The sequence below is a fragment of the Salmo trutta genome, chromosome 14 (assembly GCF_901001165.1).
Source record: "Salmo trutta chromosome 14, fSalTru1.1, whole genome shotgun sequence".
NCBI lineage: Eukaryota > Metazoa > Chordata > Actinopteri > Salmoniformes > Salmonidae > Salmo > Salmo trutta.
In genome coordinates, this window is record NC_042970.1 from 42,612,255 (window position 1) to 42,633,179 (window position 20,925).

The window sequence follows — 20,925 nt, forward strand, 5'->3', positions numbered from 1 at the left end:
ACCAGCTTCATGAGGTAGTCACCTGGAATGCATTTCAATTAACAGGTGTGCCTTGTTAAAAGTTAATTTGTGGCATTCTTTTCCTTCTCAATGCATTTGAGCCAATCAGTTGTGTTGTGACAAGGTAGGGGTGGTATATAGAAGATAGCCCTATTTGGTAAAAGACCAAGTCCATATTATGGCAAGAACAGCTCAAATGAGCAAAGAGAAATGACAGTCCATCATTACTTTAAGACATGAAGGTTGTCAATCCAGAACATTTCAAGAACGTTGAAAGTTTCTTCAAGTGAAGTCGCAAAAACCATCGAACGATATGATGAAACTGGCTCTCATGAGGACCGCCACAGGAATGGATGACCCTATATCCTGCCTGTTTGGCCCTGTCCGGGGGTATCATCGGATGGGGCCACAGTGTCTTCTGATCCCTCCTGTCTCAGCCTCCAGTATTTATGCTGCAGTAGTTTATGTGCCGGGGGGCTAGGGTCAGTCTGTTTCATCTGGAGTATTCTCTTGTCTTATCCGGTGTCCTGGGTGAATTTAAATATGCTCTCTCTAATTCTCTCTTTCTCTCTTTCTTTCTTTCTCTCGGAGGACCTGAGCCCTAGGACCATGCCTCGGGACTACCTGGCATGATGACTCCTTGCTGTCCCCAGTCCACCTGGCCATGCTGCTGCTCCAGTTTCAACTGTTCTGCCTGCGGCTACGGAACCCTGACCTGTTCACCGGACGTGCTTGTTGCACCCTCGACAACTACAATGATTATTATTATTTGACCATGCTGGTCATTTATGAACATTTTAACATCTTGACCATGTTCTGTTATAATATCCACCCGGCACAGCCAGAAGAGGACTGGCCACCCCTCATAGCCTGGTTCCTCTCTAGGTTTCTTCCTAGGTTTTTGGCCTTTCTAGGGAGTTTTTCCTAGGGAGTTTTTCCTAGCCACCGTGCCTCTTTCACATGCATTGCTTGCTGTTTGGGGTTTTAGGCTGGGTTTCTGTACAGCACTTTGAGATTTCAGCTGATATACGAAGGGCTATATAAATACATTTGATTTGATTTGATTTGACCCAGAGTTACCTTGCTGCAGAGGATAAGTTCATTAGAGTTACCAGCCTCTGAAATTGCAGCACAAATAAATGTTTCACAGAGTTCAAGTAACAGACACATCTCAACATCAACTGTTAAGAGGAAACTGTGTGAATCAGACCTTCGTGGTCGAATTGCTGCGAAGAAACCACTACCAAATGACTTGCTTTGGCCAAGAAACACCAATATTATGGACATTAGACTGGTGGAAATCTGTCCTATCGTCTGATGAGGCCAAATTAGCGATTTTTGGTTCCAACTGCTGTGTCTTTGTGAGACGCAGAGTAGGTGAACGGATGATCTCAGCATGTTTAGTTCCCACTGTGAAGCATGGAGGAGGAGGTGTGATGGTGTGGGGGTGCTTTGATGGTAACACTGTTGGTGATTTATTTAGAATTCAAGGCACACTTAACCAGCATGGCTACTACAGCATTCTGCAGCAACAGATCATCCTATCTGATTGCGCTTAGTTGGATCATTTGTTTTTTAACAGGCCCAACACACCTCCAGGCTGTGTAAGGGCTATTTGACCAAGGAAGAGAATGATGGAGTGCTGCATCAGATGACCTGGCCTCCACAATCACCCGACTTTAACACAATTGAGATGGTTGGGGATGAGTTTGACTGCAGAACGAAGGAAAAGCAGCCAACAAGTGCTCAGCATATGTGGGAACTCCTTCAAGTCTGTTGGAAAAGCATTCCAGGTGATGCTGGTAGAGATAATACCAAGAGTGTGCAAAGCTGTCATCAAGGCAAAGGGTGGCTACTTTGAAGAATATAAAATATAGTTTGATTTGTTTAACACTTTTTTGGTACTACATGTTTCCATATGTGGTATTTCATAGTATTGATGTCTTTACTATTATTCTACAATGTAGAAATTAGTAAAAATAAAGAAAACCCTTTGAATGAGTAGGTGTGTATCCAAACTTTTGACTGGTACTGTATATATATTATTAGTTATACTATTTTGATATTGAAAACTGCGCTGTTGGGTAGGGCTTGTAAGTTAAGCATTTCACTGTACTTGTGCATTTGACAAATAAAACTTTAAACTAAATGAGTTTTATAACAGACACAACAGAAGCATTTCTGGGGTGATCCACAAAATGAGTCAAAATAATAATTTTAAAAATCAGATTTTTTTATATTAATAAAGACTTGCTAAAGTGCAATAATCCAGCATTTCCATCTGTGCACTTTGTGTGTTATTTTATGTGATTAATTAAAAATTGATATGGTCAGACTATTCCTTTAATGTTTTGTTTAAAAGAAACATTGAACATAAAATCCTAGTGTAAAAGCAGGTGAGCTCGTTCTACTCTTTTTGGCCATTTTCTGTTTTTTGTTTGTGGTGGAACACTGAGTGGGTCGAGCAGGATGCCTGTTACCCATAGATTGTAACGCCCTGGCCATAGAGAGGGGTTTTTTGTGCTTTATTTTGGTTAGGCCAGGGTGTTACATTGGGTGGGCGTTCTATGTTCGTTTTCTAGTTTTTTTGTATTTCTTTGTTTTGGGCCGTGTGTGGCTCCCAATCAGGCACAGCTGAAGTTCGTTGTTGCTGATTGGGAGTCACACACAAGGAGCATGTTTTTCCTTTGGGTTTTGTGGGTAATTGTTTCTGTTGAGTGTTTTGCACCTGACAGGACTGTTTGGCTGTCAGTTTTCTCATTTTGTTTTGTGTAGTGTTCTTTCGTCAATTAAAATCATGATGAACACTAACTCCGCTGCGCCTTGGTCTACTCTCTCTCCCGACGGCCGTTACATAGATTGACAGTCTATAAATGTTTTACAAATTGTTGTTGTTGTTGTGAAGCTTGCATTCAATTGCCCCTCCCAGTTCCACACAACAAGCTTCCATTCCCCCTGTTACAAATATATGGCTGATTTAATTTGGCACTTAATAGGCACTTACTATAGTATTTTTAATTTTTTAACCTCTTGAGATGGGAAACATGTTCATTACTAAATTGAAAGTGTGATCTTTATGACGGAATGTTAAAATGAGTTACACTACCCAAAAGGGACTCATTTCGTGGAACGACCCTACTGTGTTAATAAAAAAACACTTACGGTCCTGCTGGATCTTTGCTGTTAGTCCCAGAGAGAGCAAGAAAATATACAGAGAGAGAGAGAGAGAGGGCGAGAGATAGATGTTGCAGTTGTTGTTAGTGATATTAGAGGGTTCATTAAAACATTGGCCTATAGCAAGAGCATGTCTACAGCATTCAACAATGTTCCAGTCGCATACAGTAGTAACAGTTCTATTGTTATGGAGTAAGTATGTCATAGAAGAAAAGGATGTGGTAACAATGTTATTCTACTCAACAAAACGTTTTTCTACTGTTATATCCATGTTATGTAGCTAAAGCACATTTACATTAGTTATACGATTAGCTAGTTGCGTAGAAAGTTGAGTGACTACACTGACTGTGACTATGTCCTGAAACAAATTAGCACAATAAGATGGAAAACTTACCTGTTGATAGATTCCACATGGCGACACGGTTGGTTTTCAGGGAGCGGGCAGCAGATAGAGAAAAAGAGAGAGGTTATATGATCGTCAAAGCCTGCTAGCATCAGCATGGTCCGATAACAACAAGCTAAGAAGACCCCGCCCACTGGACACACACTGGTTGAATCGACGTTGTTTCCACGTCAATTCAATTAAATGAACCAACGTGGAATAAACATTCAATTGATGTCTGTGCCCAGTGGGCAGACATTTGGGACAATCTGTGATAGTACTATAATTGAGAAACTAAAATACACATATATTTCATTATTTCCCACTGCATGAATTATCACAAAACAGTATATTTAAGTGTATAATATATTTTCATAACGGATGTTTTTTGTTGACTTGATGGCACTCTTTAGGAATGGCCATGGCTGACACAGTGGTCCAAGGCTGTGTGTCTGATTGAGAGTCCCTCACCCTCCCCTTGATGTAATGTTCCTAGTGTGTGTGTGTGTGTGTGTGTGTGTGTGTGTGTGTGTGTGTGTGTGTGTGTGTGTGTGTGTGTGTGTGTGTGTGTGTGTGTGTGTGTGTGTGTGTGTGTGTGTGTGTGTTTCCAAGGCTATGGGGGGATGGCTGCCCATAGACAGGTGACACACCAAATCCCCCAGATCTTTTTATTTGGTCAGAATAAGCCATGGTCACATAGGAGGGGTAGGGGAAGGGTGAAGGGAAAGAATCTAAGAAGGACATGACAACCCTCATCAATAGAATTCTGCAATCATGGAAATGAAATAAATAATAGGAAATAAATGCCTATTTCTAATTATTTTAGAAAGTAAAGATTTAAAAAAAGACGTTCGCGCTTCTCACCAACAGAAAAGTATTCCATCTTGTTATTAAATTTAGCTACCTGATTTAAAAAAAAGAATAAGTCATCATATATTCCCCGTTTGCACAAGGCTACTATGCTACTTTTGCCTTCTTGCAACGCAATCCTTCAACTACTAGAAACTGTGTGTCGGCATGGTCTAAAGTTTGTGGGAGGATAAGCACATTCTCACGTAAAGTTCTGTTTTATAAATGGAAACTTTTGTATGAAAATAGGTGGACACGTGTTTTGGGGCATATTTTCTGCATACATAAAATGGATAAATAAGGCCCCAGGGCTGTAAAATCACCTGTTTTCAGACAGCCCCTTTTCTGTATCTCTGTCTCCTTTTCTCTCTCTCTCTCTCTCTGTCTCTCTTTCCATCTCTCTGTCTCGCTTTCCCTCTCTCTGCCTCTCTCTCTCACTCTTCTCATCTCTTTATCTCTGTCTCACTGGTGATGAATATATTTGTGAGAGGTCGAAGGGGTTACAAGGGTATTATGTATTTTTCTCTGTGGGGGCTTCTCTCTCCCTCTCTCTCCCCCCGTTGTGTGTGTCCTCTGTCTGACACTAATCAATAGAGCTTCCTGAGGGCGCGGGTGAAAGGTTGTGGGGTATAAAGAGACATTGAGAAAGACGGCGCCGTAGGGGGGAGATGAGGTGGAGACTACAGAGGTGATGACAGCTGATGGCCGTGTGTGAATGTGTGTCCATACCCTGTGTGTTTGAGGCACATAAAGAGGTAGACAATAAGTGGTGTGTGCGCGTGTGCGTGTGTGTGTGTGTATGTGTGTGTGTGTGTGTGTGTGTGTGTGTGTGTGTGTGTGTGTGTGTGTGTGTGTATGTGTGTGTGTGTGTGTGTGCTCACATATGTCTGTGTTTGACCACCGCATAGCAGGTGCCCATGGGGCTTTATCTGCTATCAAATCATTTTTCATAATGCCACTGTGAGACATTCTCAACTATTATTGTCCTTTTTAACAAAAAGCGAGAACGAAAGGAGAGAGAAAAGGCTAGCTCTCTTTCACTTTGTGTCTTTGTTTCATATTCCCACTGGAGTCAGTCCGATGGGACACTAGAGTCGGGAGCTTTCACACATGTTACGATGGCCTGGTATTGGAGTGTGTGTGTAACAAGATCTCATAGCGTCCCTTCGAAATACAACGTATTATGGATGAACATCACAATTAGACAACTCAAAGGGTAACAGTTGAGGCATTCATTCAGAGTGGTTAAGGTTAGGGCTATGGTTCGGGGAAGGCTTAAAGCAAAATAATGAAGAAAAAAAAGTGCTATTACCATAAGGTACCATCAGTATTGTGTGTGTGTGCATGTGTGTGCATGTGTGTGCGTGTGTGTACATGTGTGTGTGTGTGTGCGTGTGCGTGTGTGTGTGTGTGTGTATGTGTGTGTGTATGTGTGTGTGTGTGCATGTGTGTGCATGTGTGTGCGTGTGCGTGTGCGTGTGCGTGTGTGTGTGTGTGTGTGTGTGTGTGTATGTGTGTGTGTGTGTGTGTGTGTGTGTGTGTGGGCGTGCGTGCGTGCGTGCGAGTGTGTAAGATGGGGGATGGTGAGCTCCAAACCTATTGTTCAAGATATCACTGGCTGTGAAGCTAGATCCGCAGATGTAAAGACAGGACCACCGTGTTGAGTTATACATCTTTGACATCACTTGATCTTACAGTATATTAAAGACATTGATTTGCTGTGGAATTCCTTCTGAAAGCTGTCACAGTTAGGTGTCTCTACACCAGTGGGTTAGAATGGTGTTGTTGCATGCTTTTTTTAACGACCTAAATGGTAGCTTTACCGTAATAAATGCCAGCTATGTGTTTGTGATGTGGTTGTTGGACTTACAATCGAGAGGAACATTGATAGCAGACACTTCTTGCCACAGCAGCAGGACCAGTGATATGACAGACAGGGCCCAAGGCCCGCCCTGCGCCAACATCTCTCCCCTCTGTTTCTCCTCTCCCGTCACAATTCCTGATACGTCTCTGACCTATGTGAGAGAGAGAGAGAGAGAGAGAGAGAGAGAGAGAGAGAGATGTGTTTTCAGTGTGTGAGTGTGGCTGGTCTACATCTGAAGCTGAGGCCCTGGCTCCCCAGAGGGAGCTGCCCATAGACAAGCTCCAGAGAGAGGAGAGATGTAGATATCACACAGACCAATATCCACCTCTCCTCCACTACCACATCACCCCAAACCATTACTGGTACCAGAATCAGTACCCCAGTCCCCAGGCCCAGCACTAACCCCCCGACACTCTTTCTTCCACAATAGTCAAGACTCCCAGGGCCCTGTTCCTCCACACCCCCCGGCCTCCAGACCCAGAGTACCATAACATAGAAGAGGGTACCATCTCAGCCCACTAGCCCCATACACCCTGCCCCTCAAACCCAGACCCTTAACCAACCCCACTCAATCACACAGCAGCTGAAGACACTGACTTTTAATTCAACATTCCCCTCCATTTCAACCAACTAAATACATTACGAAATACTAAATGACGATATACTTAAATAAACCACACTTAGTGGAAACTGTAAATAATAGATGCATTTTACAGCGATTAGTCTACAACAGCTTGTTACCCCTGGGGTAATACCCAATTCTCATACAAAACCTGTGCGTGACCCACACACACACTCCCATGCATAAACCATCTGGTGATATGTCAACCAAACACCATGCTACAAAATACCTAATCTGCCCCTGGGGAGGAGGATACAGATATTCCAGCATTCCTTTGGCTTCATCTGACACACACACACACACAGATGGGCGTGCACACACACACGCACTTCTTTTTAAAAAATTTAACCTGTATTTAACTAGGCTAGTCAGTTAAGAACAAATTCTTATTTACAATGATGGCCTACTCCAGCCAACCCCAACCGGGACGACGCTGTGCCAATTGTGCGTCGCCCTATGGGACTCCCAATCACAGCCGGATGTGATACAGCCTGGAGTCGAACCAGGGTCTGTAGTGACACCTCTAGCACTGAGATGCAGTGTGCCACTCGTGAGCCCATGGATGAATGCACTGATGACCACACAGAGGCAGAAAACAGAAAACAAAGGAAAGACACATATGAAATGAATGTCTTGCTCTACTCCCCAACACTGTCTCGCTCTTTCCTTTTCTCCAGTATCACATGCACGTGAGAGCATCAATATAGGTCACTATAGTTCCCCCTATAGCATACTAGTATCTACACTCTCTAAATTAGTAAAGATCCTAATATACACTCTTAGAAAAAAAGGGTTCCCAAAAGGGGCTCCATAGGAGAACCATTAGAATAACCCTTTTTGGTCCCAGGTAGAACCTGTTTTGGTTCCAAGCAGAACCCTCTGTAGAAAGAGCTCTACATGGAACCCAAAATAGTTCTACCTGGAACCAAAAGGGTTCTACCTGGAAACAAAAAGTGTTCTTCAAATGGTTCTCCTATGGAGACAGAACCCCTTTAGGTTCTAGATAGCACTTTTTTTCCTAAGAATGTAGGGCTGCGTTGCAGATATAGGTTATTGGCTTTTCTAGGTGACCTAGCAGATGCACATAAACAGAGGTGACCTAGTAGATATGCAGTAGTTTACAGAGGCTTCACAACAATCAGGTCAGGACTAGTTCTATCACTGGGCCCTAGGGGTGGAAACCTGGGGTAAGTCTACCCTGCTGTCTGCCCTACCGTTCTAATAACACTGTTAGACAAGCAAATTAGACTAAAGATTCATTTAGCAACATTTTCCAAACCGAAATATCCAAATAGAGATTCCGTGAAAACAAAAATCTGACATTGATTGGTTTATCAAGACAAGTCCCCACTCTTGTCTCAAAGCAGCGCGGTAACACTGTCCCAATCATAACTGTGCTGAAATTGTAGTTGACCATATGGCAATTCTTTAAAGTATTTAAAATGGTCGGATGACTGGGAATTTCAGTAAGCAACAATATGACAAATGTCTTCAATGGCATTAGCCTACTTTATTCCAATATTTTCATAATTTAGCGATATTCATTCCCACAGTGATTATTGATTGATCCAGCCAGTTGTGGTTAAGAAAACGTGCATGCATAGTGGTGGGCTTTGCGAAGTGATGGGACATGCCTCGCAAAGTTTAGAACGGCCACAAGGACGGTAACAGCCTAGTAACAGGCGCTGCCTAGCAACCATCGTTATGGCGCATCACATCTCATGAACGAGTATTGCTTACGGCGGACTTAGCTACGACGAGTCTTATTTTGGTTGGTGCAACAGGTATTTTTGATCCCAAAGTCAGATGTAGCTATGCTCGACCTGGCATTGAAAACCAACTTCTTTTGGCTTCTGGAGTGTGTGTGTGTGTTGTGTGTGTCCTCCTTGAGAATAAGAACAAACAGCACTTCATAACAGATCAAGCCATAAAATGAGCGCAGCTACAGTATGTTTAAGTGTGATCTTCCTTTTGTCCTCCACACCAAAGATAAGATAAGAGTTGATTTCACTAATGTGGAATCACAGAGGAAAGCCTTGAATTGGTTTATCTTCTATTAGAGAACAGAAGGGTCAGTGTATATCCCTGCTGGAAGGGCATGGCTAGTTCTGCCTAGCCTGGCTCCAGATCTGTTTGTGCTCTTGCCAACTCCATTGCTGTCATTGTCGGGCAAATAATGTTTACCATGACGTTTCCATAAGGAGATGGCAAGAGAGGAAACATACTGTCACCAAGGCTAAGTTCTGCCTGGTTTCAGGAGTTCAGCTTCTCGCCATCTGACAAACATGTCAGAAAGGGACGTTGTTGATAGATTTTGCTATGGATGGTGGTCGGGGATGCCAGCCCCCGGTCGTGGATCGGAGTTTGCCGACAGGGTCAGCCCCCAAGTCGTGATTTGTGGTTATGCTAAGCATACTGGCGAGGACAGCCCCCGGTCGTTGCCTGAGGTTGAGCTGGTCCGCCCAAAAGGAACATCCAGCCAACTGGAGGTGTACATAAGGGTTTTAGCCTTCTGCTTGTCGAATGTGCACGAATGTGGGCATGAGGATTTGCCGGAAGTTTCTGGAGGGCTGGATTGTTGGTGCGTTGGCTAGCGGGTGATGGTGGAGGTTGATCTCAGACGTGGTGAAATCAGATGTGGGCCGATGAGGGTTTGTTGGGCATATCGGACATGCAATTGGGTTTGAGTAGATGTAATTGTAGTCGGGTTCGGATGACTTCAGGCATGATTGGAACCTGCGTCTGGTGATGGGGAGGTCTCTGTCTGAACAGAGGCTCCGAAGAGAACGGTAGTGGAAGTGGTGCAGAGAAGGAAACTGAAGATGGTGAGTGTGAGGATACGGGAAGCGTCCTGAGAGCAGTGATACTGACGGAGGGGATATTGAAGGTGATGGGTCGCTGTTGATGGTGGTTGCCTCTTACGGATGCCCCTGAGTAGGAGCGTGTTCTGCACGCATTGGAGGCCGCTGAGGCATGTCCTGATGGTGGTGGAGTAGGAACGGAGGTGCTGGTGGACGTACGTGACCTAGAATGTGACGATAGGAAGATCGCAGTTAGGAACATGGCCCGGTCAACAGCAATGGAGGATGCAAGGTCAGGGCTCAGTGTGGAGCAGGCCATGGCTGTTGGGTGGAGACGGGAGCTAAGTCCCGGCTGCAGGAAAGAAGGTGAGCGAGGACAGCAGGCTCAGTCCGGGCTCAGCATGGGTGCAGCGAGGTAGGTGGGTGTGAGTTGCTATCTGATTCGCTGATAAGCTAGTATATGTGTAGCTGCAGATTCTGTTCATGTGTCCACTCCATTGTGTGTATGCCTGTGCTCTTCAGTGTGTGTGAGTTCCGTAGTTTGCAAATGTGTGTGTGTGTGTGTGTGCATTTGTGTGTGTGTGACTGCGTCCATGTGTGTGTGTGTGTGGGATCAGTAAAAAGGCATTGGAAGCGGATTTGAATATTCACCATGAACATTATACAGATAACGACATTAACCAAAGTATAAAAATTACGACAATTAGCATCAATTAAGCGGAAAACTAGCATGCTAAATTACACTATTATGCAGAATTACTATCTAAATTATGCACATTTTCTTCCATTATTTAAAAAAGGCAATTTCTTAAAATAAACCCTATGTCACTTATCCCCATTGAAATAATACACTTTATAATTCATAAGTACAACTGTTTAAAATAAGCTTCTGCCGTAAAGTATATTCAGGGGATATTCAGTTTAGATTTCTTAGTTTTCTAATCATTTCCTTGGTAGGAGGACTTGGTGTGATTTATTTGAAAGGATTCTACAGCTATTTCTGCCTTTCATATTTTGTGTGACACTGGTTACGGCATCCATTTTATAAATATTTGATGTGTTGAGACTATCTGTCCAAATGGATCCATGTCCCATCAACTGCTCTTAGAGAATGCGTCCCAAATGGCACCTGATTCCCTATACAGTGGACTACTTTTGACCGGAGACTTCTGTTCCCAGGTCAAAAGTAGTGCACCACATAGGGAATAGGTTGCCATTTGGGATGTGCAGCCTTTGTCTCCATTTATTTATATACAGAGCATTTACCAGTCCCAGGCAAATACACTATATATACAAAAGTATGTGGACACCCCTTAAAATTAGTGGATTAGGCTATTTCAGCCACACCCGTTGCTGACAGGTGCATAAAATCGAGCACACAGCCATGCAATCTCCATAGACAAACACTGCCAGAAAAATGGTCTTCCTGAAGAGCTCAGTTGCTTTCATCATGGCAACAAGTCAGTTCGTCAAATTTCTGCCCTGCTAGAGCTACCCTGGTCTACTGTAAGTGCTGTTGTTGGGAAGCTTCATGAAAGCTTCATGAAATGGGTTTCCATGGCTGAGCAGCCGCACACAAGCCTGTGATCACCATGCGCAATGCAAAGCGTTAGCTGGAGTGGTGTAAAGCTCGCCTCCATTGGACTCTGGAGCAGTGGCAACGTGTTCTATGGAATGATGAATCACGATTCACCATCTGTCAGTCCAATGGACTTATCTGGGTTTGACGGATGCTAGGCGAACGCTACCTGCCCGAATGCATAGTGCCAACTGTAAAGTTGGTGGAGGAGGAATAATGGTCTGCGGCTGTTCTTAATGGTTCCGGCTAGGCCCCTTAGTTCCAGTGAAGGGAAATCTTAACGCTACAGCGTACAATGACATTCTAGACAATTCTGTGCTTCCAACTTTGTGGCAACAGTTTGGAGAAGGCCCTTTTCCGGTTTCAGCATGACAATGCCCGGTGTGGAAGATCTTGACTGGCCTGCACAGAGCCTGACCTCAACCCCATCGAAAACCTTTGGGATGAATTGGAACGCTGACTGCGTGCCCGACCTCACTAATGCTCTTGTGGCTGAATGGAAACAAGTCCCCGCAGCAATGTTCCAACATATAATGGAAAGCCTTCCCAGAAGAGTGAAGGCTGTTATAGCAGCAAAGGGGGCACCAACTCCATATTGTCCCCGATTTTGAAATGTGATGTTCGACAAGCAGGTGTCCACATACGTTTGGTCATGTAGTGTATGTTTTCCACCCTCCGTTGCTGTTGCTCCACCCGTGTCATTGCTACCTGATCTGGTGGTGTGACGGTAATGGGTTGTTCCATTATGCCATTCTGAGGGTACGTGATGAAGGCTAATGGAGCTCTTGTGGGATAATGGACCTCAGAGACAGGGCTGAGTAGGTGAAATTAATAAGCTTTGGTGTAGTGGAGGGGGTGTGTGTGTGTGTGTGTGTGTGTGTGTGTGTGTGTGTGTGTGTGTGTGTGTGTGTGTGTGTGTGTGGTGTGTGTGTGTGTGTGTGTGCGTGCCTGAGAGTGCGAAGTGCGAGTGTGTGCCTAATGCACCTAAAGCCCCCCCCCCCCCCCCCCCCACCATCCCCAATTAGCTATTCCAACCCCCTATTACACAGGCTAACAGATTGGAATAGCAGGTAGTGCAGTTAAACTTGCTATCTCTCTGTCTCTGCTGGCATGTAGTCTCTCTACCCTTCACAACCTGGTGCAGGTGTGCATTAGCAGCTGGAGTGATCTCGCCCGGTAGAGCTATTTCAGTTTATGGTGGCATGCAATTTATCTGTGACACTCTGCTTTGTTAGAACACAGAAGAGTGTTTTGGAGAGGCCATTTTCCCCCCTGAGAGCTAAAGTAAGAAGGCCCATCTGTGGATGGGTAATACATGACATCTAGACTGTAGACTGTATCCAAGACTATGAGTGTTGATCTAGTGCTTTGACTCTCTCTCTCTCTCTATTTATTGTTCTCTCAATTTCCCTTTCCCCCCTCTCTCTCTGCCTTTCTATTTATCCCCCCCTCTCTCCATCTCTTTTTCTCTCTATCTCTCTGCCCTGGTCTGTCTCTTTCAGACAGTGGCAGGGCCCTAGGCATTGACACACTAACTACCCCTGCCTCCCTCCCTTCTCCCCCAGTCAGGCCAGAGGCAGCGTCCCCTGTTCCAGCTCTAAAAATACCCCAGTACCCATCACACACAATTACCCTCAGCCCCCCAAACCACCCCATTCCACCCCACTACACAGTCACACAGTAAAGACGGGTCTCAGACACACATCCAAGGCACATCCACATGCACCCCTCCAATCCTACACTTTTACACTTTTACCCCCCCCCCAAAAAAATGAATAAAAGCTGAAATCGTCTGAATTGAAACACTCGGTTGCTCCTTTCACCTTACCAGCTCCTCAGCTGTCACAGTACAGACACACACACACACACACACACGTGAAAGCACACACAGTTGGATTGAGGTGAAGCAGACAACAATAGCTGACAGACAAATAGACAGCCCACAGACAGACAGACAGACAGACAGACAGACAGACAGACAGACAGACAGACAGACAGACAGACAGACAGACAGACAGACAGACAGACAGACAGACAGACAGACAGACAGACAGACAGACAGACAGACAGACAGACAGACAGACAGACAGGCCTGTCAGGGTCGGATCAGTCTGAGGGGGAGAGACAAGGTCTGGACAAAGACCAGTGAACATCAAGACACACGCATGCATGAATGCACACGCACGCATGCATGCACGCACACAGACAGACACAGACAGACACAATGCTTCTGAGACTTACGTCAATGTGTCGACGAAACCCTCTGTGTCCTCGCTGATTAAAACGCTAACTGCTCAGACCTGTAAAGGGAGAAAGAGAGAAAAAATACACATTTAGATGATTCATGTGGAAAATCAGTGGAAAACGAGGAGTCTCAGAAGCTCAGTACCAAAAAACCCTCTCTTTCTATTCAGATCTGCTGACGCTTCACTTATCCCTTTGTTTGCCTCAACGCAGGAAGACAGTAAGGGAGTAGAGGAATACCTCACAAACACTACACACCTCGGACTGTGTGTGTGTGTCGATACAGTGTGTGTGTGCATGCTTGTGCATCTGACACAGAGCCAAACACACTCCTCTCATGCCACTGTTGTTTCATGGAGTGTTTTTAAAGAACTGTGTTGTCTGTGAGCCAGGCAGCCATGGCCCCAGATTTACAGCCATGGCCCCAGGTTTACAGCCATGGCCCCAGGTTTACAGCCATGGCCCCAGGTTTACAGCCATGGCCCCAGATTTACAGCCATGGCCCCAGGTTTACAGCCATGGCCCCAGGTTTACAGCCATGGCCCCAGGTTTACAGCCTTGGCCCCAGGTTTACAGCCATGGCCCCAGGTTTACAGCCATGGCCCCAGGTTTACAGCCATGGCCCCAGATTTACAGCCATGGCCCCAGATTTACAGCCATGGCCCCAGGTTTACAGCCATGGCCCCAGGTTTACAGCCATGGCCCCAGGTTTACAGCCATGGCCCCAGGTTTACAGCCATGGCCCCAGATTTACAGCCATGGCCCCAGATTTACAGCCATGGCCCCAGGTTTACAGCCATGGCCCCAGGTTTACAGCCATGGCCCCAGGTTTACAGCCATGGCCCCAGGTTTACAGCCATGGCCCCAGGTTTACAGCATGCTCACCACGGGAGAAACAACTGGAAAAGAGAGAGTGGAGCAGCAGAGCACACAGGCCGGGAAGATGTAAAAGACTAGAAGATCTCATCCCTCTTTTTTCTCTTGCCTTTATTGCTGTTTAAGCACAGACAGCCCTGAGGAGAGAACACTGAGTATACCGCATAGAACTCCCCACGGGAGACACACACACACACGCACGCACACACGCACACGCACACGCACACACACGCACACACATTACACACATAAATACAAACTTACACACACATAAACATGCACATGCATGCACGCACAGACAAAAGATGCCATGCCTTGACAAAATGCCTTGTCTGCAAGGGCCATGGTAAACACACACAGGGCCCCGCCCCCACACACACTTCAGCAATCATTGAATGAATCTTTATAAGGGCTAAAGAACACTGTTGTAACAATGACATAACACACGTCAAAATGCGAACGTGTTTTTTTTTAAGTCATCGTTATGACACCGAGTTCATGTGGAACTCCGTTATTTGAGGCCGTATCAGAGTCGATTGAGCAGCTGGGCGACTAGGGCAGTGGTTTTCTAGGTTAAGTGCCCAACATGGCTGAAGGGCAGAACAGCAGTGCCCTAGATGGGTAGTGAGTGCACTGTACTGAGCAAGCCTGCAGTAGTAGTGTAGCATTAGGGCATAACACAACACTTCCCTAGTCACTCTGCCTCCAGGCTACACTGCTAGCTAACAGGGTCATAGCTAGTCACTGTGGATGGCATGGCACACAGAACTGTGTGTGTGTGTGTGTGTGTGTGTGTGTGTGTGTGTGTGTGTGTGTGTGTGTGTGTGTGTGTGTGTGTGTGTGTGTGTGTGTGTGTGTGTGTGTGTGTCTGTTCATTCCCAAGTTGCTTAGGATTTGTATAATGTACTACAGTGGTGAGCAACTTACTCAGGATTTATGACTTTTGACTTGAGGGGTTAGTAAGAGTTTGACTCAATGGACTCATTCATCTGTTTGTTCAGTGTGTGTGTGTGTGTGCATGCGTGTGTGGCTACGGGGACTTTACTGACATCCTACTCCTGCACTGTTTTTACTGAGGAACACACACGAGCTATACGTGACCAGAGATCAGTCTAACAGGCCAGGGGATAGCTGCGCAATGAGTGACATCCCTCTCCACATCCAGCCATCCACCCTGTCGCCCGTCCACCCTCTGCCGCTCATCACTCTTCCGCCCCACCTCCCTCGACCGTCCGACCTTCATAAAAAGTCCAGCCCCCCTTCCCTCCTCCCCACTCAGGTCTCAGGGAGTGTGTCATTCACATGGCCCCTGACACAACCCTCATACGTCTAGGACTTCCACACTGAGTATCTGAGTATCACATGTAGACTATGACCAGAGAGCAAAACCATGACCATTTATATTGATGGGCATCAATGGGAAAATCAGATTTTTAAATGATTATGCACCAGAGCTTAGTCTCCATATTGTTTTAACCAGAAAACCGATTCCTTTCGCCGTGATCACGGTAAAAAAAAAAAAAAGGATTTTCCTAATTAACCCGTAATAAAAACAACAACAACGAATCAACCACAGTCATCTTCAGTGAACTTTTAATGTGCAATTATGAAGCTTAATAAGTCAAACTAAAACCGTGTAGTGAAACGTGACACACAGTCTAAGATGATAGATTGAACCAGGAGCTTACTCAGAAGTCTGTAATCACTAGGCTGTGCTGTATTAAATCACACCCCAGGGGTCAACCAGCAAAGCCTGCAAAGGAACCCCCGTAATGGGGGGTGTGTGTGTGTGTGTGTTAGTCAGGCACCATAGGGCCATGCCATGAAGAGAATGGAGTGGGGCAGTAAGACACAGACAGAGGGGAATACACGTTCATTGTCCTCCATGTATTCACATTTACCATCCACCAGGGACTCCTACCAAGAGTTATGGGGACATGAAAAAACACTCGCAGCCAGTTAAGCATGAGCAACACACACTGTGTGGAGTCTGTGTGGAGACGGGACCGCTACTGTTGTCGAAAAACCTAGACACAAACCCTATAGCCACAACCACCCAAACACCTTGGCTGAGTAGTGTCTGTCTCTCTGTGTGTGTGTGTGTGTGTGTGTGTGTGTGTGTGTGTGTGTGTGTGTGTGTGTGTGTGTGTGTGTGTGTGTGTGTGTTAGTGTGTAGTGTGTGTGTGTTAGTGTGTGCGTGTGTGTGCGTGTGTGTGCGTGCGTGCATGTGTGTGTGTGATAGACAAGGAGATGGCGGTCCAGTCTATCACCTGCTATTTCCTCATGTTTGTGTCTCTCACTATCCAACCCCCATACCCTTTTCCAGTGTAGGGAGAGTGGGTGAGAGGACGTGTTCGAGTGTGCTCTCTCATCCCTCGCCATTGGCCTCCTGGCCTAACCTTTGACCCTGTCCATTACCAGTGGTCTTTGGACAGCGCAGACACATCCCCTCCAATAAACACACACACACACACTTGCAGGGAAGGTGTGGCCGTGAAAGCTGAGCCACAAGTCAGAGGTCACACAGTAATGAGTCAGGGATCAAACATTCTACCTCAATGACATCATACTCCTGTTACCATAGTGATGGTTTTAAGTGGAGCCTATAGGGCAGCATACGTTTATACCTGTATGTGTTTCTATGCGCGCGTCTCTAGTATCTTGCTCTCCTTGGCTACAGCAAGATCCAGCTACCAAAGAGCACAGCACCAAGTCCGACTGCAAACTGAGCAGTAGTGACCCGAGGGAAGGTAAGATGGAGGGGATGGACGACAGAGAAGATGAAGGAAGGGGAGGATAAACAAGCGGTTGCCAGGCGCAGGGTGTGTGGATGTCATGCTTGGCAGGAGCGCTGGTACTTTGTTGCAGAATGACCTAGTTTTAATGGAGGAGAGGATGAGGGGAGAGAAGAAGAGGGGAGGGGATAGGGGGAGGGGAGGGAGGAAAGGAGAGAGAAGGGACATGTCGAGGATGAGGACAGGGGGGAGAGAGGAAAGAGGAAAAGGAGGAGACGAGAGAGATGACGAGAGGAAGAGAGAGAGAGACAGAAAACGTTCGACAGGAAAGGATGGTTTACCGCAACAACAACAAAGTGTACATTCATTGTAAGTCTCTGGTTAATGACTAATATATGATGCCAATGTAGGGAACAGAGAAAGTTCAGGAGGAGGAACAGACAGATGGAGATAGGAGGAAGGACAAAATGATGTGTGTTTGTGTGTGCGTGGACAGTATGTGTCTGTATATCTGTGTGTGTGTGTGTCTCTCTCTCTCCAGCCCTGAGGGGGACATGAGGAAGCATCAAGTCGCTCCATCCCAGATAAATCAATCACAGGGTTCCTGGAGTGATGCAAGCTAAAGCACTTCCTGTGTCCAACTGCCCGGGCTTTATGAGCCTCGTTAATAAATGATGACTGGGCCGCCTGCGGCGACACACACACATGCGCACAGAGGTACACACACACAGTAACACACACACGGGCGTTAAATCTATTTCAACCTGGCAGCCGAACCAAGCTGCAACAGCATGGTGCCTCAATCAGAAGGGCTGGACAAGATATCATGTGTGTCTTTGGGAAAATACACAAGTCTGGGTTCAGTGAAGGATGTGTAATACAAACCTTGGAAAGAGGAGGATTTGTGATCTACATCACTGTAACACGGTTGGCAGAGACAGCGTAGAAGAACTCCCATCTCTTTGCTTCGCCCTGTCAACTTCTGCCCATCACACAAATGTGGAGGGAAGAAGGAGAGAGAGTGAGGGAGAGGGCTAGAAAGAAAGTAGGATAAGTGGAGATAGAGACAGCCACAGATAGGGGAAGCTGGGCGGGCAGAGAAAATGAGACAGAGAGAGAGAGAGGGGTAGAGAGACAGAAAGCGATGGAGGAAGAGAGAGAGAGACAGAGGGAGGGAGAGAGAGAGAAAGAGAGAGGTAGAGAGAGAGAAAGCGATGGAGGAAGAGAGAGAGAGAAAGAGAGAGAGAGAGAGAGAGAGGGGTAGAGCAAGAAAGCGATGGAGGAAGAGAGAGAGAGACGGAGGGAGGGAGAGAGAGAGAGAGAGAAAGAGAGAGAGAGAGACGGAGGACAGAGAGGTGAGTGACTAGGCTCCATGATTCCACCAGATGCGGAGATGTAGTCTAAAGAAGCAACCATGAGGTCTCTCCTCCAGGCGTGTGTAAGATCTGGGTCGGAGTGTTCACCCACACACACACACACACACACACACACACACACACACACACACAGCAGCCTAACGAATGCTCTACTAGCATACATTGAAATGAATGAATGAACATATGAACGAATGATGAATGAACAGGACTACGCTGGGGCCTTTTTACCCGCATTGTCCTTCTGCACTCGTGAATAGCTCGTGTAAAGTCACAGGCCCATGATTTATTAACTCACGGCTTTTAACAGTAATCACAACTAGGTTAAGAAAACTAGGGTAATACTTACACGCACTTTAACACTCTTGAGCTACTCTGAATTTGAACTTGGAGACACGTGAGGCTAAATCGAAATCTTATGCATAAAGACATTGACGTAGAGAGAAAACAGCTCCCCGGGCAAATCACTGTTTCCCAAATGGTGTCTCGGTACGCTGGATGCACTGCTGTGTAGTGGCTTAGATATACAGTATTCTTCATCTACTGGGTCATGACTGAAAGCCTCAGAACCACTGGTATGACTGACAAATAACTGTATAACCACTGACAAATAACTAACTGTGTTAACCATGGGTATAACTGACAACTGACAGTGGCCTGGCGGCTAGCATATGTAATGGCATAGAATAACAGACAAGCTAACTTAAAGTAAAATGATCACTTGGCGTGAAGATATTTGACTGGACTTGACTCACTTGACCTGGGAAGCTAACACACACGCACGCACACACACACACGCACGCACACGCACGCACGCACACACACACACGCACACGCACACGCACACACACTTTAAGGGATATGCTAAGTGACAGACAGTTGTTCTGTCTACTTCTGCTACATGACTTGACAAACATCTCCCCTCTCTAAAATATTAAAGACTCCCCTCCACCCTTCTATCGCCCCCCCTAACCCAGACCCCTCTCACCTTTAGCATGAAGCTCATGTGTGTTATGAAGCAATTATGCATACATAACACAGACACAAAGACAAAGGACAAGAAATTCACAAAGTCACGCAAGCACATATTCACTCGAGAGGGCAACCTTGCATGCAAATGAAGACATAAGCAGCCACTTACACAAAGGACATGATGCCCCTTTATTCAACCCATTATAAACTGGCAGACAAGCCTGGGCATCACTAGGATGAAACCTGAGAGAAAGAGAGAGAGAGAGAAATCGAGAGAGAGAGAGAGTGGCCCTGGGTGCTCCTTCCTAACACTTCAGTCATGGTGAGATGTCATCCCTCTACATGAAAACACTATTCATAAACCTGTCAGACACAATAGAAACAGAGATGGAGTCAAGACCAGAAAATCAGAGACCCAGAACCAAAACACAACCCAGACAATACCAGTTTAAGAACCTAGACTGAAGACCTCGAGACCCAGACAATACCAGTTTAAGAACGTAGACCGAAGCCCTCGAGACCCAGACAATACTCATTTAAGAACGTAGACCGAAGCCCTCGAGACCCAGACAATACCCGTTTAAGAACTTAGACCGAAGCCCTCGAGACCCAGACAATACCAGTTTAAGAACCTAGACCGAAGCTCTCGAGACCCAGACAATACCCGTTTAAGAACCTAGACCGAAGCCCTCGAGACCACCCAGACCACATGTGTAGTCTCAAGACATACACACACACCAAGACCATGAGATTGAGACTTCCATCTTTGCTATGGGAGGCACTTCCGCTTTCAGAGAAACCAGCTCTGGAAGACCCATACTACTGAGTGAGGTAGAGACTGGTTTAGTAAAGTCTACAAGAGAGGAGTCCTACAGCTCTACACTGACCAAGGAACAGAGGGTTGAAGGTAATGGATCTCTGCTATGTAAACACAGATGATTAGAGCTGAAGTGTGTGTGTGCGCGTGTTGAAAAGGGCTAGCTGAAAAACAAAGGCATGGCTCGATTCTGGAAACCAAATCAATTTGAGGGGTTTGTCTGGCCCCTGTCTGACTCTGTCTCCCTCGCTCTCTTTAAATAACCTCTCCCTTTTCTGCCTCTGCCTCTCACTCTCTACTTTATCCTCTCCTCTTTATCGCTCCTCTCTGCTCACCCTGTCCCTCGGTCTCTCTTTAAATAACCTCTCCCTTTTCTGCCTCTGCCTCTCACTCTCTACTTTATCCTCTCCTCTTTATCTCTCCTCTCTGCTCACCCTGTCCCTCGGTCTCTCTTTAAATAACCTCTCCCTTTTCTGCCTCTGCCTCTCACTCTCTACTTTATCCTCTCCTCTTTATCGCTCCTCTCTGCTCACCCTGTCCCTCAGTCTCTCTTTCGTTCTATTCCTTACGCACTCCTTCTTTCCCCATCTCCCTCCTTTCCACCTTCTCCCTGTCTCTCCATCTTTCTCTTCATCCA

General features: G+C 46.0%; 1 protein-coding gene across 12 annotated transcripts in view; it reads right to left on the minus strand.

The window, feature by feature from the left end:
* Positions 1-20,925, minus strand: part of nfasca (neurofascin homolog (chicken) a) — a 143,617-nt gene that overhangs the window by 60,023 nt on the left and 62,669 nt on the right. For 10 of the 12 annotated variants that reach the window (XM_029775930.1, XM_029775936.1, XM_029775940.1 and 7 more), the window contains exons 2-4: positions 13,513-13,571; positions 6,276-6,420; positions 3,163-3,180 (exon numbers count right to left, since the gene is read on the minus strand). In XM_029775930.1, the coding sequence (XP_029631790.1) occupies positions 3,163-3,180; positions 6,276-6,369 (112 nt within the window). In that variant the 5' untranslated portion in view covers positions 6,370-6,420; positions 13,513-13,571. Of the gene's footprint in view, positions 1-3,162; positions 3,181-3,568; positions 3,758-6,275; positions 6,421-13,512; positions 13,572-20,925 lie in introns of those variants that run through there. The other 2 variants (XM_029775933.1, XM_029775937.1) reach the window with 2 other exon arrangements.